We start from the raw sequence: 16,508 nt of genomic DNA, 5'->3' as shown, positions 1-16,508 counted from the left end.
GTGGGTGCCATGGTACAGGGCCTCTAAGGGTGGCACAATAAGTGCTGCAGTCCTTAGGGGTCTTCTTTGGTCACCATGCCCTAGGTACCTAGGGTACCATTTACTAGGGGCCGACAGGTGGCCAGAGATGCCAATTGGGTTTTAGTTTCAACACAGTTTTAGGGAAGGAACACAGGCCCTGGGTACCTGGTTGGCAGGAGCCCAGGGCACACTCAGTCGAAGCACATCAGCAGTCAGAAAAAAGTGGGGGCATACCAATGCAAGAACTTAGGGCAAACAAAGCAAACACAAGGAGATGATGGACGGAGCGCCAAAACTTTTCAGACACTCCCCCTCAGTCACTGATCTGGGTTGAATCAATCATCGTTCTTTAGCTCACTTCGCCACCCCAGTTCAGACACAGCTATATGCAAATCACTCTTGACCCTTTGCCTCATGGGAACAGTCCAGAGCGAACTGCCAAGCCATGTCTTCCATAGACCGAAAACAAGCATCCTGGGACCGGTTTCAGGCTAACCGCCCTCATCAGCCAGGCTAGCTTGAATCCAGTGGCAAAGTGAGCAAGGGACCCACGTCTAGGAACACCCTGCCAACTTAGGGAGAACAAATATAACTGTGTCTGAACTGGGGTGGTGAAATGAGCTAAAGAACGATGATTGATTCAACCCAGCTCTGTGACTGGGGGTGAGTGTCTGAAAAGTTTCAGCGCTCCGTCCATCATTTCCTTGTGTTTGCTTTATTGGCAGGGTATGCCCAGACATGTGTCCCTTGCTCACTTTGCCACTGGATTTAAGTTAGCTGCTGAGGGTGCATCTTTTGTGATGGCTGGAACTCCCATTTGCCCTGAGCTCAAGTCCAGGAGCTTTGTTCTCACAACCCTGGGGCCTGCTCGTCAGCGGCCACCAACCGGAGGCCCCCTCTCCCCATTGGATAACATTGGGCCTCAGCACTCCGCACCCTGCCACCCTAGTGCTGTTAAGGGTGTAACAAAGAGTGCGTCCTTGACCCTGGGGGACCCCTGAGTCTAACCCCAGAATATCAACCCCCACAACAAAGTACTTACCTTTGAACCGATAACATTATTTTCCTCCAGAGGACAACATTGACTTTTGGAAAATCTAAGAAATCCTTTTACAACTGTATTATCCAGGTTTACTACACTGTGTAAGAAAAGTAATCTGAAAGTAGTGTACTGGTTATTTTACTAAAAAGCCCATTCAAAGTATATGTACTGTATTTCCAAAACATTGCATTTCTCAATAACAGAACTGTAAATCAAAACAAAGTGCATATACAATTACAATCCAAACTTTGTTAGAACTGTATATTTACTGCAAAGTATTTACCATTTACCTTTGCCAGACTTGCTTGGTTCTAAGAAATAACATTACAAAGAATATTCTTATACACAAACAATTGGTCTAAAGTTCAGTCTTTCAGTGTGTGAATTCATTTGCTGACTGAGTGTGTAAAACAAATGCTTAACATTGTCCTCTGATAAAGCCTTACTGCTCGACCACACTATCACAAATAGAGAGTAAGTTGCTATCTACTTTGTATCTGCCTACATTTTGGGTTCCACTGGACTCCGTGCACACTATATCTCACTTTGGTCCCAGTTGTCCTTAGCTCAAACAGGAGCTTGAACACCTCCTGCCTTCCCAGGCCGCTCTCCCAGCTTATCACCATCCAACTCAACCATTCTGAACAGAGACCTACACCCACGGCTTGCAGCATTCTTATAAATTGAAGATCAGCAATCAAGCATGCCACTGATATAGTGGATACCTACCTACAGCATAATTTCTTGAAGAACTAGCAGGCCTAATATCACAAACCGCACTAAAAACAGCACCAACATTATATTAGGAGACCTAAACTTGCACCTGAACAACACTAAAGACCCCACAGTACAGGCCCTCTCCACCCTCTTGGAAGTGAACAATCTCACTCAACATTTCAACGTGCGAAAGCACAACGAGGGCTTAACACTTGACGCAATCACCTGCAAGCACAACACACTATCTCTGCACTCTATCCTACCATCCGACTGGTCAGGTCACTCTCAAACTCTTCGATCTAAATTCCATCCATCACCATTCTCTCCAATGCAGCTGTCCCAAGCGCTGGATAAGAAACATCCAACGAATCTCCGAAGACGAAGTAGAAGCATTTATCAGTACCCAAATCCTAACTCCTCCATGCCTATCATCCGCCGAGGACCTCACTGCCCACTAAAACACAAAAATGACAGAGCACGTTGAAACAATCACCCCTCTGAAACTCAATAAATCTAGAGAGATCCCCCCCAGAGCCTAGTTCAACAAAGACCTTGACAATAAAAGGCGACAACTCAGTTTAGCTGGAAGAAACTAGAGACAACAGCCATTGGAATCCAATCTCTTGCTCCTCCATGCTGAAAGCCAAAAGTTCAAAAAACACATTATCAAAAAAAATATGCCTTCTTCCGAGACCAACTTGACAGGTATAGGCACAGACCTTAAGACCTATTCAGCATCATCAAACAACAAACCTACTCCTTCCCCAGCATTCAAATAACAACCCTTCAGAGCACTGAAGAATTTGCCACCTTCTTTGCAGAAAAAATAACGAACATCGAATTATCTCTCGAGCCATGCACCACCCCACCCTGCACTAATGATGACCCCAGCAGAAAGGGCTCACCCATAACCCTACTGTCAATTAATGGATGCCTCCCCTTTACTACAACTCTGCACACAAACCGCTTCTCTGGTAGCCGAAGGAAAGCACAAATAGCTGCAAGAAAGCCTTTGAAAGTGCCCAGAGCAGAGCGCTGCTGGGCCAAGGAAAGGATGAACAAAAGAACCTCGGAAAGAGGGGCAGAAAGAGGATACACAGCCTTTGCTGCGCACCATGCCACAACATTTTTTTTTAAATACCTTTGTACAAATCACTTTTTTCCATGCCGCAAACTTATTCCATAGACGACAGGTATATAAAATTTTAGTGGAGGGACACCTGGCTGCCAAGAAGAAATTACTGACTTTGGGCAGAAGGTCAAAAGCTGTCAACTGCCGCCACTCAATCTCCACTCAAGGAGGTGGCGGTTGGACAGGTTTGGGTGGAGGACCGTCCCCTGTTGCTGCGACAGAAGATCCTCCCGAAGGGGCAGGCTGGTCCAAGGACCGATGGCCATGCTCATGAGCTCAGGGTACCAGACTCTTCTTGCCCAATCCAGAGCCACAAGAAAGACTTGGGCACGGTCGCACTTGATTTTCTTCTGCACTCAGGGCAGAAGTGGTACAGGCGGAAAGGCATACTGGAGGCCGCAGATCCACTTGCGACCTAAAGAGTTGCTGAACAAGTGCCACCTTAGAAACGCCAGGACGCAAAACTGCTGACATTGCGCATTCTCTTCGGGGGCGAACAGATCTAACCAAGGCTCTCCCCACCACTGAAAGAGACCTTGCAGCACCTCAGAGTGAAGACGCAATTCGTAATCTACCAGGCACTGACTGCTGAGTTTGTCCGCCCTGGCATTCAGAGGACCTGCTAGGTGTTGAACCACCAGGGTCACGCCCTGATGTTCCAGCCACATCCAAAGACAAAGGGGCACATGCATCATTGTAGGATTTTGCACTTCCTAAATTGCAAAAATTAAGGAATCGCAATTTAGGAAGTGCAAAATCCTATGCATCAAGAAATCCTAAATGTTTTTAGGATTTCTTAATTTTCGGAAATTGCGATTCCTTAATTGCGAATCGCAATTAAGGAATGGCATTACATTGATTCCTATGGGCCTAGAGGCCCATAGGAATCAATGCCGTTTTGCATTTCTTTTTTTTGGAATTCGCAATTTGTTGGTGCATTGCAAGGGTGCAGAGGGGGGTCCAAATGCATTTTAAAGTGCATGTTTCACACACACATGTCCTAAGGACATGTGTGTGTGTAACATGACACTTTCCAAAATGCATTTTTGTGCTTTTTTAAAGAATTTTGCAAATTAACACGAGGGTCAACCTCGTGTTAATTTGCACTTCCTATTTCAAAATTCGCATTTTTTAAAAAATTGATGCATTGCATTTAAGGAATCGCACAAATGCGATTCCTTAAATGCATTCGCATTTTTAGGAAATGCAAAAAAAAGCGAATTTTGAAAAATTGTTTCATGCATCCCAAAAACATATTTAGGAAGTGCAAACGGACGAATTTACCGATTCGCACCGTTTGCACTTCCTAAATACGTTGATGCATGTGCCCCAAAGAGCCTCTTGATACAGTCCACAACCCCACCCTGCTCTGTTTGTTGCATTACCACACAGTGGTGGTATTATCTGTGAACACCTGCACTACTTTCCCCTTGAGGGAGGGAAGGAATGCTTTCAGTTCCAGGTGGATTGCCCAGACCTCCAACTGGTAGATGTGGAGTCCGAGCTCCGCCGGAGACCACGAAAGGGCCTAAAAGCAGACTGGAGTGGGAGAGAAGGCACTGCGAGGCCCAAGGATCTGGCTGCGCTCTAAATTCTTTAAAGCGCTCCAGCGCCAAGTCTGCTTTGTCGCCAAAAGGAGATGACCATCAAAAGGCATGTCCAGCAAGGTAGCCTGGACATCCTTTCAAAAGCTAGACGTCCTCAACCAGGCATAGCGCCTAAGGGCTACCGACGTGGCAATCGTTCTGCCTAGTGAGTTGGTGGTATACAGTTCACATCGGATCGTTAAGTTTGCTGAATCTATCCCATTTGCTAGTGCCTGGGAGAGAATGGCCTGATCCTCCTCAGGGAACTGAGGCAGCACCTGTGCGACCGTATCCCAGATGGTTTGGGAGTATCAGCCCAAGAGACATGCAATATTCATGGACCGCAGTGCCAAGCTGGAGGAAGACAACATGTGCTCCCCAAGTTGATCCAGCATCTTGGATTCCCTATGTGGGGGAGCAGAAGGGAACGCGCCCTTAGAAAAAGAGGCTTGGACCACGAAGCTCTCGGGGATGGGTGTTGGAAAACTGGGTCGCCCAGGCGGTGGACAATCGTGCTTCATTGAAGCGCAGTAAGGGTTCAGAGGAGGTTGCCGCAGGATGAAGCACTGTCAGGAGGTTAGGCCCGACTGCCACCAAAGGGAGCTCTAGGCCCAAGGCCTCAGCTGCTCTTCGCACCACCGCAGCATAGGACGCTCCCTCCTCTGTACCCACGATAAGGGGAGAAAGCATGCCAAGGTCTAGAGAAGTGTCCAGACCACTGGCGTCACCCAGGTCTTCTCTCCAGTCCGGCTCTTCAACCTGGTCTGCTAAAGGGTCCAGCGACCCCTCCCAGTCCTCAACACCACCATCTGGGCGAAAAGGAACATCAGGGATTACGAGGGCAACAGAAGTACCCTCCAGCGTCAGAACCAACATCGATCCTGCTCCAGGTCCATCTCCGAGGTGAGGATGGGGATGGCGCAGACAGGGGCGGTGGTGTCAGGATCAGCGCGGTGGAATGTAGAGTGAGATCGACCTGCGTCGATGCGGATCCAGGACCAGACCCACTGGACCCTCTGGCGCCAGAGCCGAAGCTGCCGGCATCGAAGGCCCACGACCCAGACTGGCTCCGGGGAGACCGAAGGCACGCCGGCGTACTCTGGCTGCCCAAAGATGGGATGGATGGCTTTGTAGAAAGTTGGGCAGGGGACGCTCCAGCTCCCAGAAATGAGGGGGGGGATGCGGAGTCGTCCATGAATCAGGTACCGGAGACAGCACCTTTAAACGACGATGCTCCCGATTTCTGCGTCTTGTTAGCCGACCAACGGGGAGAAGGCGAAGATTTCTGGTGCTTCTTCGCCTTCTTCTACTTGGACTTACCCAAAGACCTCGAAGACGAGTGTGACGAGGTGTGATGCCTCTGCGAACTATCTCAAGACCTTCCTCTTGAACGAGACCAGGAACAACTCCGAGCTGACAGCCGAGCCTCCAATAGCTTTCGAGACCGCTCCCGTAAAGACTTATAATTCATGGCCCGGCAGTCGGAGCACGACTTCGGGTCGTGGTTGCGCTCCAGACACCAAAAGCACACGAGGTGCAGATACATCACAGACATCAGCTTGTGACAGGAGACGCATGGCTTGAACCCAGTTCAGCGTTGGCATATTTCTCGTGCACCAGCAGTCAATAGACTCAAAAAAGAAGACGACAAAACGTAGAAAAAAGTTAGTCAAAAAGTTACAGGGGTAGCTCTCTCTGGATCAGAGCAAGGCTGGCATCAGACACTGCAGCGTCATCTGGGCATCCATGATGCCAACGACTGATGCGGAGTCAACCGACGCCACCTAACGACGTGCAGGGGTACGGTTAAGAAACAAAATCTACAGATCCAGTCTGACGCCTGGGGGTAATTCTAAGGTAAGGTATCTATAACTGTCTTTCAGATGTAAGTTATAGTATGTACAGAGTCCAGTAGACCCCAAAGGCTTACATAGGTTGAAGTAGATAGTATCTTTCTCTCTATTTCTGGTAGTGTGGGCGAGCAGTAAGGCTTTATCAGAGGGTAGTGTTAAGCATTTACTGTACACACTCAGGCAAGAAATGTCACATATTCAAAGGCTAAACTCAGACCAATTTTGCATTTGATTTCAAGATCCAAACAGAACTTGGTACAGTTAAGTACTTTGCAAGAATAATGCAGTTGAATACAACTGAATGCCTTTGAATGCAATTTGGTTTGGTTACGTATAGGGGAAATGTGCAGAAACAGTTGAATTTATTGTGAGGTTACTTTTCAGATTACTTTTCTTACTCGGTGTGGTATGCCTAGATACCACACTGGGACATTTCCTAGATAAAGGTAAATAAATCAGTTTATCATTAAAACAAATAATTTCCAACTCCACACTTTTTTCACAGAAAACCAGTCAATGCAATCCCTATGGGAGGAAATTAAGTTATCAGTTTAAAGATTAGTTCTTGGGAGTTGAGTTTCTGGGGTAGAACAAGTTTTGCCCCGGGGTCAAGGATGCACTCAAAGAGCACCCTTAGCGGCACTAGGGCAGCTGTGTGCAGAGTACTGAGGCCCAATGTTATCCAATGGGGGACAGGGGGCCTCTGGTTGGTTGGTGGCTGCTCACAGGCAGGCCACAAGGTTGAGGGAGCAACGCTCCTAGGGTTAAGCTCAGGACAAAGGGGGATCAGAGTTAGCAAACAAGGTGCACTCACAGCGGCACAGGGGCGGCGGGTGCAGGTTTGGTGTTGGGTGCCCTGTTTTCAATGGGGATTCTCCGATCACAACAAACACTGCAGGCTCGAGCACAAAGGCTTTCTGGAGGCGACCACTAGTTGGAGAGGTAAGTTGTGATGCTGGAGGTTGCCTGGACACTGTTGGATGGGCCACCCATAGCCGTGGGGCATCTGGTATGGGGGTGTCTTTAGGCATCGGGTTTCCTGATCAGCTCCTGGTCGCGAGTACCTTCCAGATAGAGGCTGCAGGCGTCGACTGGAGACTTGAGTCAGGTCAGTGGTCACTGGTTCCCAGGTCAGGATCGCCAGGGGGACCTCCCTCTGGTGTTGGGCCACTTGAACTCGGGCTGTGTGTCGGGTGCAGAGTGGTGCAGGCTGTGGATCCGGCTGAAACCAGTCTGTTGGTGAGCAAATTCAGTGCTCACGGGAGACAGAGTCGTGTTAGGGAGGGCAGGTCCTCTGGGTTCTGGGGGCTGCTGGACATGCTGGGATTTCGCTGGAGCAGGTTGCAGTAGGGACAGACCGGTAGGGCTGGGGCCAAGTTGCCCCAAAATACTACATTTAGGGGTGTTTCAGGTCGGTATAGGTTGGTACCAATGGATCCCTTCTATGGGATGGGTACACACCTTATTATGCCACCCTCCAGTGGGAAGGGGGGAAAAGCCTCATTCGGGTTGGCTGTATACCCATCTTCAAGACAGCTGGGACTGAGAGTTCTGCTTCGCTTCGCCTCCCCCACTTGAGGGGTGGGGTTGGCAAAGGTGGGCACATCTCTACTCTGATCTTGGTTTTCCCGCCGATTCTCCCACCCAAAGTGGGGGTCACAACCGCTGGGGGCCAAATGCTGGGAGCAGTAAATGGCTGAGCCAGCTCACAAAAGTGGCAAGCCTCTGAAGCTTCCCCCTCGTGGACCCTCCCCATCCTCTGGGAGGATGTTGGCACCTCTGCCCAGGATGTGCTTTTTTTCCAGTCTAAGAGTGGGAGGCTCTCACCATAAAGCCATTATGGTGCTGTGGAGTTCGTAATGACAAACTCCCAGACCATGTACTCTTTATGGCTTCACTGCACTTACAACGTCTAAGAATAGACCTAGACATTGTAGGGGTCAGGGCTCATCCATCTGTACCATCACCAGTGGTTTAGTGCATCCTGCTAGAGGGGTGGCTTACCTATACAGAGGCAGTGGCTGTATGAATGGCACAAAGGGATGTATGCCATGACGACTCTTCACTTTTCTCTGCACCAAAACACGCAGCCTGAAATGGCAGTGTGAGTGAGCCAGTGTGTGTTTTAAGGTACATGACCTCTAAGGGTGGCACAATATGTACTGCAGCCTTTAGATGTATTTCCCGATCACAGGGCCCTTGGTACCTATCGTACCTGTTACAAGGGACTTACATGTGGCCACAGACTTGCCAATTTGGGTTTGCAACAGTACAGTTATAGGGAATTAACATAGGCCCTGGTTACCTGGTTGGCAGGAACACAGGGCACACTTCGTCAAAGAGCATCAACATCAGGCAAAAAGTGGGGGGGCAACCATGCAAAAATGGAAACTTTCCTACAACCACTAGCAAAAGAGGTATTTGGAATTGGTAATAACTTTGGGACACAGTGGGAACTACCACACTACTTTAATTTATTGAAACAGGTAAGGCAATGTAACAAAGGACTGTCATTTAGTAAATTGTTACGTAGAACCTATATGCTTTTCTCATATGGCTCATGCCGTGGCTCCGAAAGCCAAATAAGTTACCCTTACTCAATCTCTGTGTATCTGTGGAAATTTCTATTTTGGTAGAGTAAGAGTTCAGTCACAGTAGACATCAAGATTGTGCCTTTTCTGCCCTGCTCCATTTCCAATAGGATTGGTTTAGAGCCATCTTTGGACAAATTATAATTTTTAAACCTGCCAGCTCAAAAGTCTTTAACAAAAGAAGATCACAAATTAGCTTTACTATCATTATGTGAACACATGGTTACCGTCTAAGTAAACACATTTATCTGAAGACATTGTATGGTCTGATAGCTGGCAAACTCACTTAAAAGGTTCATGTAAGCAGACAACCGGAATGAATGAGGGACAACAGACAGAACAAAATAGGTCATTTTTCGGCCTGATACTTACTCTCGGTTACTGGAAGCCTTCTGGCTTGCTGAGTTCTTTTCTTCTAATTTTGGTTTCTTATTTTCTCCACACCGGTTTTCTTCCTCAGTCTGGATAAATGTTAGAAACAAGTTTAGTGAATGTCAATGAAGGATGCTCAGATGCTACTTTACTTACAAATGAATGAATGAATGAAACATTTATTAAGCACGTAGCTTCCCGAGGGCATCCCAGCACTAATAGCAGCACAAACGGTGAAAACCAATAAGCAACATTAAGGAAAAGGCCATGTTTTGAAGGATTTCCGAAAAGTCAAATGATTGGGTTCAATACGAATGTGGAGGGGGAGGGTATTCCACAACCTAGCAGCGTTATAGGAGAACAGACTGCCACCACATCTCACCTTTTTAGGTCTCGCCTATTCTATTCGCAGGGATAATTAGGCGAGATTATAGTACGCGGAAAAGAAAAGTCTACCTAGCTGTGGATCGCGTACAATTCATGTGAGCTACGCGCGTGCACATCATCGCCTGCCACATCACACACCACCATTTGTCTGTGCTTCGGCATCAGACTTCAAAGGCAGCGCTCCCCCACCCCCGCATCAGACTTGAAAGGAATGCACTCCCCCGCCCCCACCACAGCAATGCCGAGAGCTTTTTTTTTTTTCTACATGGCTCGTTACTTATTGCCTGTCTTTCTCTGGCTCACATTTTACTTACTTCTCTGACTCATGCTTTTTTCGTCGGCTCGAGCTTTTTCCCCCCCACTCTTCTCGGCTCGAGCTTTTCCCCCCCACTCTTGTCGGCTCGAGCTTTTTCCCCCCCACTCTTGTCGGCTCGAGCTTTTTTCCCCCACTGTTGTCGGCTTGAGCTTTTTTCCCCGCACTCGTCTGCTTGAGTATCCCCCCCACTCTGTGCATTTTTTCCCCCACGCCACATGCTGCTGCATGCCCCGCACTACCCTCACACTCCCCCCGCACGCCTCACACTCCCCCCCGCACGCCACTCACTCCCCCCCGCACGCCACACACTCCCCCCCGCACGCCACACACTCCCCCCCGCACGCCACACACTCCCCCCCGCACGCCACACACTCCCCCCCGCACGCCACACACTCCCCCCCCGCACGCCACACACTCCCCCCCGCACGCCACACACTCCCCCCCGCACGCCACACACTCCCCCCCGCACGCCACACACTCCCCCCCGCACGCCACACACTCCCCCCGCACGCCACACACTCCCCCCGCACGCCACACACTCCCCCCGCACGCCACACACTCCCCCCCCGCACGCCACACACTCCCCCCCGCACGCCACACACTCCCCCCCCGCACGCCACACACACCCCCCCGCACGCCACACACACCCCCCCCCCGCACGCCACACACACCCCCCCGGCACGCCACACGCTCCCCCCGCACGCCACACGCTCCCCCCGCACGCCACACGCTCCCCCCGCACGCCACACGCTCCCCCCGCACGCCACACGCTCCCCCCGCACGCCACACACTCCCCCCGCACGCCACACACACTCCCGCACGCCACACACTGCCGCACGCCACACACTGCCGCACGCCACACACTGCCGCACGCCACACACTGCCGCACGCCACACACTGCCGCACGCCACACACTGCCGCACGCCACACACTGCCGCACGCCACACACTGCCGCACGCCACACACTGCCGCACGCCACACACTGCCGCACGCCACACACTGCTGCACGCCACACACTGCTGCACGCCACACACATCTTTCAATGGGGAGTCTCCGGTTTGCAAAAGCACTGCAGGCTCAGGGATGAAGGTCTTTTGGGTACGACCACTACTTGAAGAGGTAAGTTTGGATGCTGGGGGTTGGTTAGGCACCATTTGGTTGGGTCACCCAAGGCCCTGGGGCGTTGGGTTCAGGGGTGCTTTTTGGGGTCAGATCTTCTTACCAGCTCCTGGTCACGGTTGGGGGGACCTTCCGGTTTGAGGCTGCAGGTGTCGGCTGGAGGCTTCAGAGTTGAGGCAGGTCAGGGGTCCCCGGACCTCTGGTCAGGATCGCCGGTGAGACCTCCTCTTGGTGTTGGGCCACTCAAACTCAGGCCGTGGGCGTCCGGTACAGAGTGGTGCAGACTTGTGGATCCTGCTGGTGCTGGAGTCTGTTGGTGAACAAATCTGGTATTCACTGGAGACAGAGTCTTTTCTTTTAAAGGCAGGGTATGTCCTCTGGTTCTTGACGCTGCTGGCTGCAGAACACACCAGGGTTTCGCTTCTGCAGGTACGAAGTAGGGACAGTTTAGTAGGGCTGGGGCCAAGTCAGTAGGCGTCCTCCAATTGTTAGCTTTGGCACGGCTGTTCGGTCCTTCTTTTCTTCTTCTGGTTTCTTGTATGAGGAAGCAAGGTTCAGGGGTTCCCTAAATACTAGATTTAGGAGAGTTACAAGTAGGTAAAAGGTTGGGACCAATGTGTCCCTTCCCTGGGGTGGATACACCCCCTATTACTGCTTGGAAATGCGGAAACACCGGGCACGGTGTATTTTACATTAGGGTGGCATGTCAACTCTAGACTGCGTTAATTACTCAATCAGTGAAAACACAAATACTAATACAGAACAAATATAAACAGTTTATTATTTTCTTATTAATATTCTTATATTTTTTTGTAGCATTTTTTTTAATCATGTATGGATAAAGATAAATATATTTACAATCATAATACTAAATTATGAACCACATGTATTCTCTCCCTTTGACAGTTGGTACATTTCATATGGTATCATGAATCTGTGTTTCAAGTAGCGAGATTGTCACATTTTCGATTCATTTGTACACACATTTTTTCTCTTTTTTCAACTTTAGTCAAAAGAAGTGTATATTAAAACCCATAAATCACGTAAAACTTTATGCACAGAAATTGGTGGCTTGTTGACAAACAACGTGTTTCGGCTAGGCATTCGCCAGGAATCCGTCACAGTGGTTACTCGTAGGTGTCTAGGTAACACTGTAGCACTGTCCTGGAGTAATATGAGACAAATAATGTCTCTATCCTGGATATGTGGTGGATTCTTTTTAAATCTATTTATGCGAATGAATATAGATATCATTGCGATCGTCAAGATGCTATCAGTATTTCTTCCTTCCTGCTGTACGTCAAGTGGTTGCACAAAATTGATGTATGCATTACTTAGGTAGCAAAAAAGAAGGTTACCACTATCCTAATGGCGTTAGGTTGAACTATGCATTAATGCAGTAAATTTTTCAATGGGTCATTATAAGTTCTCTATTTAGGTCACAATCATATGTCGATACTATATTTTCTTTCATCCGTGCTCTCTGCTTTCCCAACACCAAAACCAAACCATTAATAAGAAAACAAACTGTTTATACTTATTTTGTATTAGTATTTGTGTTTTAACTGATTGAGTAATTAACGTAGTCTGGAGTTCACATGCCAGCCTAATGTAAAACACACCGCGCCCAGTGTTTTCGCTTTTCCAAGCAGTATTTTCCCTGTCTGAGTTCTTTCATCCCAATTGCAGGGGCCTGACCCTTTTTCCAAAAATTACACCCTCTATTATGCCACCCTCCATTGGTAGGGGGCATGAGTCTCACCCTAATTGCCTGGGTCCTCTCATCTGCAAGATGGCGGGGACCTAGTTGTGCTTCACCTCGCCTCCCCCACCTGAGGAGTGGAGCTGGCAGAGGTGGACACACCTCTCTTCCTCACCTGTTTTTCCCACCGGTTCTCCCACCCAAAGTGGGGATAAAAATCTGTGGGGACCAGTTGCTGAAAGCAGCAAGTGTTCTGGGGAACCTCACAAAGGCTGAAAGCCTTAGAAGCGTCCCCTTCATGGTTCTGGCCCATCCTGGGGGAGGAGGCTTGGCACCTCGTCCCAGGATGTGCATTGTTCAGGCCCCCGAGAGGAGCAGGCTCTCGTCACAGGGGTCCAGAAACATGTCTGGTGGTGGCAGCTGAAAGCAGCCACTTAGCCTGGTCACTAGTGGTAGATTGTTTTTCAGGGGGCATCTCTGAGATGCCCTATGTGTGCATTGTTCATTAAATCTCACACTGGCATCAGTGTTGGTTTAATGTGCTGAGAAGTTTGATACCAAACTTCTCAGTCTTCAGTGTATCCATTATGGTGCTGTGGAGTTCTTAAGTACAACCTCCCAGCACCATATACTCTTAATGGCAGCACAGCACTTACAATGTCTAGGAATGGACTTGGACACTGTAGATGTACAGGGCTCATGCACCCGTACCTCACCCCTGGTATAGTGCACCCAGCTAGAGGGGTGACAAGTCTATGCCAGGGCATTGGGTTGTAGGCATGGCACATAGGGATGTGTAAACAACAACTGTGGAGAGAGGGTCCAAGGGAAATTTTTAAATACCTATCACAGTTACGTCCCCCTACAAAGACAATGTATACAAACCAAAATATAACTGTGGGTCTACATTCTACTGCTCGTGTTTCCTGGGTCTGACCAAGTGACTCCAACAAGAAAAGGATCTAAATGGCAACTAAACCAAAAAGAGATACTCTCAAAGTGTGAGAGTACCCATCAGTTACCGTCCTGTACCGCCCTTATCATCTGGGCCTCTTCACTCAAAGAAGAGTATGGCGTACAACCCCTCCTGAGATGTTCAAAAGAGGGGTGGGTGTCCCAGTGTGATATCTATATATGACAGTAAAAAGACTAATACTGGTAACTGGAAGGCAGTGCGTGTGATAAAGTGATGTGCAATATGTGAAAAGGGATTATATTAAAATTGGAGAGATAAGAAAATAAATTTAATGGGTATCCTATAAACTTCCAATGTTAAAAATCAGTGCGTAAACCTAGTAGTTTAAACAAATAGCCACTAGTTACTTTGTATAGGTCAACATGTTTCTGCAGTTTTAAAGACCCAGACAGGTGTCTACTGCTTTCATCAGGACCAATACGATACTGCTCATAAAAAATACAGGGTGAAATTCAATATATTTATTTCGAGTTTTATATAGCGCATAGTTACCCTGGAGCATCCCAGCGCTGGTTCCAGAAACAGAAAGGTGGCAGTCAAAGGTACTCAGAGACATCAATTAGAAAAAAGATGTGTTTTAAGGAGTTTGCGGAAACGGAGAAGACAGGTCTCAGAACGCAAACTCAGGGGGAGTGAGTTCCAGAGAATAGCTATATTCACTGAGAATCTTTTTCCCCCTGTACGTGCCTTTTTAACTTTAGGAGTCTTAAGAAAGTGTTTCTGGTCTGAGCACAGGGCTCTATTGGCCTTATAGGGTATAACTAAATTCTTCAGGATCGGAGGACCTTTATCCTGCAGAATTTTGTGCGCAAGACAGAGGGACTTAAATTTGACCCTTTCACGCACCGGCAACCAATGCAGTGCCCTCAATGCAGGTTTAGCCGACCATGACATTGTGATGTTCTTAAGGAGCCGCGCTGCAGCGTTTTGAATTTGTTGTAGTTTGTTGAACGTTGCTTCAGGGGCACCAAGAAAGATAGCATTGCTATAGTCCAATCTTGATACAATCAGCCCCTGAATAAGCAGCTTCCTGGACAGCGGTGGGAGAAGGGGCAGAACTTTCCGCGCAGACCGGAGAAGACCGAAACAGACTCCTGCCGTTTTTTTCGCCTGAGTCCTGAAGGAGAGATCTTGCTCCAGCCACACCCCGAGACTCTTAATCTCTTCCTTAGGGTTCGGGAGTACGCCCAGACAACTGGGCCAAATAGTCGAGGGGAGTAAAGAACTTTTATGCCCTAAAAGCATTATTTCGGTCTTCGAACCGTTCAGCTTCAGTGCTGATTCACACATCCAGGTGTAAACTTTGGACATGCAAGAATGCAACGTGTCTGGGCTTTCGGCAAACTGGGATAAAGCGACCACCAACTGAGTATCATCAGCGTAGCTCACGATTTTGATATTAAATGGGGCAACCACGTCCTCCAAGGGGGCCATATACACATTGAACAATGTGGGGCTCAAGGAAGAGCCTTGTGGCACACCACAGTGGAGGGGGATTGATGCTGATCGTGCGCTACCTTCCCATACCTGGTAGGTCCGGTCGCTAAGAAATGACTTAAGCCATTTCAGTGCCGTTCCAGTAACCCCTACATCTGACAGCCGTTGAATTAACACTTGATGATTAACAGTGTCAAAAGCTGCACTGAGGTCCAGGAGGATCACTGCCACTGATCCTCCCGAATCCAAAATGCTTCTGGCTTCTTCAACGACTGCCAGTAGGGCGGTGTCAGTGCCCTGTCCCGGCCGAAAACCTGTTTGCGAATTTCTCAACAGGCCATTGGACTCAAGAAAGTGTGATAGATGGACATTCACCAACCTTTCCGTGATTTTACTAAGTCCAGGAAGCAAGGAAATAGGCTTGTAATTCGCCATGTCAAGGGGGTCTAAATTGGGCTTTTTCAAAAGAGCTTTTACGACTGCTCCCTTCCAGTTCAGAGGAACCAGACGCCAAAGAAGCATTGATCAAATTGGTCACAGGATTAGCGATGGTGGATCCTACCTGTTTCAGGATCCTCATGGGGACTGGATCACTGGGGGAGCCGCTCTTAATAGTGGCCAGTACCTTGAGGACCTCATCCGCAGATACTGGTCCAAAAGCTTCCAAACAGACGGGGAATCCAACTAATTCACTACTAGCCTCTGCTCTCTGGTTCATCTTGGGCAGGGCACTTAGGATGTTCACTATTTTAGTGTGAAAATTGTTTGCTAGATCCTTGCATTTTTCTTCTAAATTATCGTGGGCTGAAGACTGCTTGGGAACCCTCAAAAGCTCCTTAACCACTAAAAAGGTTTCTCTAGAGGAGTTCGAAGAGTTTTCGATTCTCTCCTCAAAGAATTGTGCTTTAGTGTCCCGAAGAGCAAGTTTGTACGCCCTTATCGCCAAGCGATATTCAGCCCTGCTAGTTTCCCCCCAGTCCTTCCTCCAGGCACGTTCAAGCTTCTTGCAACCCTTTCTAAGGGTTCTTAGCTCAGGCGTATACCACGGAGCAGAGCCCATTCTCTTCTCTCTTTTTACAACAGTTCTTTTTGGGAGGATAGAGGCGAGTGAGCTGGTCAACCAGTTACTGAGATTCGCGTCTGCCAGTACTGGGTCCCGAACAGGGGAAGGACGGGAACCTTCAAGTTTAAGAGTCCAATTTTCAACCGACAGCCTAGACCAAGGTCTTTCGGAGATACAAGCACTGGGGAAAGATG

General features: G+C 48.6%; 1 protein-coding gene across 1 annotated transcript in view; it reads right to left on the bottom strand.

The window, feature by feature from the left end:
- The window catches only part of AFF4 (ALF transcription elongation factor 4), a 907,016-nt gene that overhangs the window by 337,214 nt on the left and 553,294 nt on the right, over positions 1 to 16,508 (bottom strand). The window contains exon 14 of the mRNA XM_078653083.1: positions 9,315 to 9,403. Within this exon, the coding sequence (XP_078509209.1) occupies positions 9,315 to 9,403 (89 nt within the window). The remainder of the gene's footprint in view (positions 1 to 9,314; positions 9,404 to 16,508) is intronic.

The sequence above is a fragment of the Lissotriton helveticus genome, chromosome 7, assembly GCF_964261635.1.
Source record: "Lissotriton helveticus chromosome 7, aLisHel1.1, whole genome shotgun sequence".
In the NCBI taxonomy this organism is placed as follows: Eukaryota; Metazoa; Chordata; class Amphibia; order Caudata; family Salamandridae; genus Lissotriton; species Lissotriton helveticus.
This window is presented reverse-complemented; position numbering and strand designations above follow the sequence as displayed.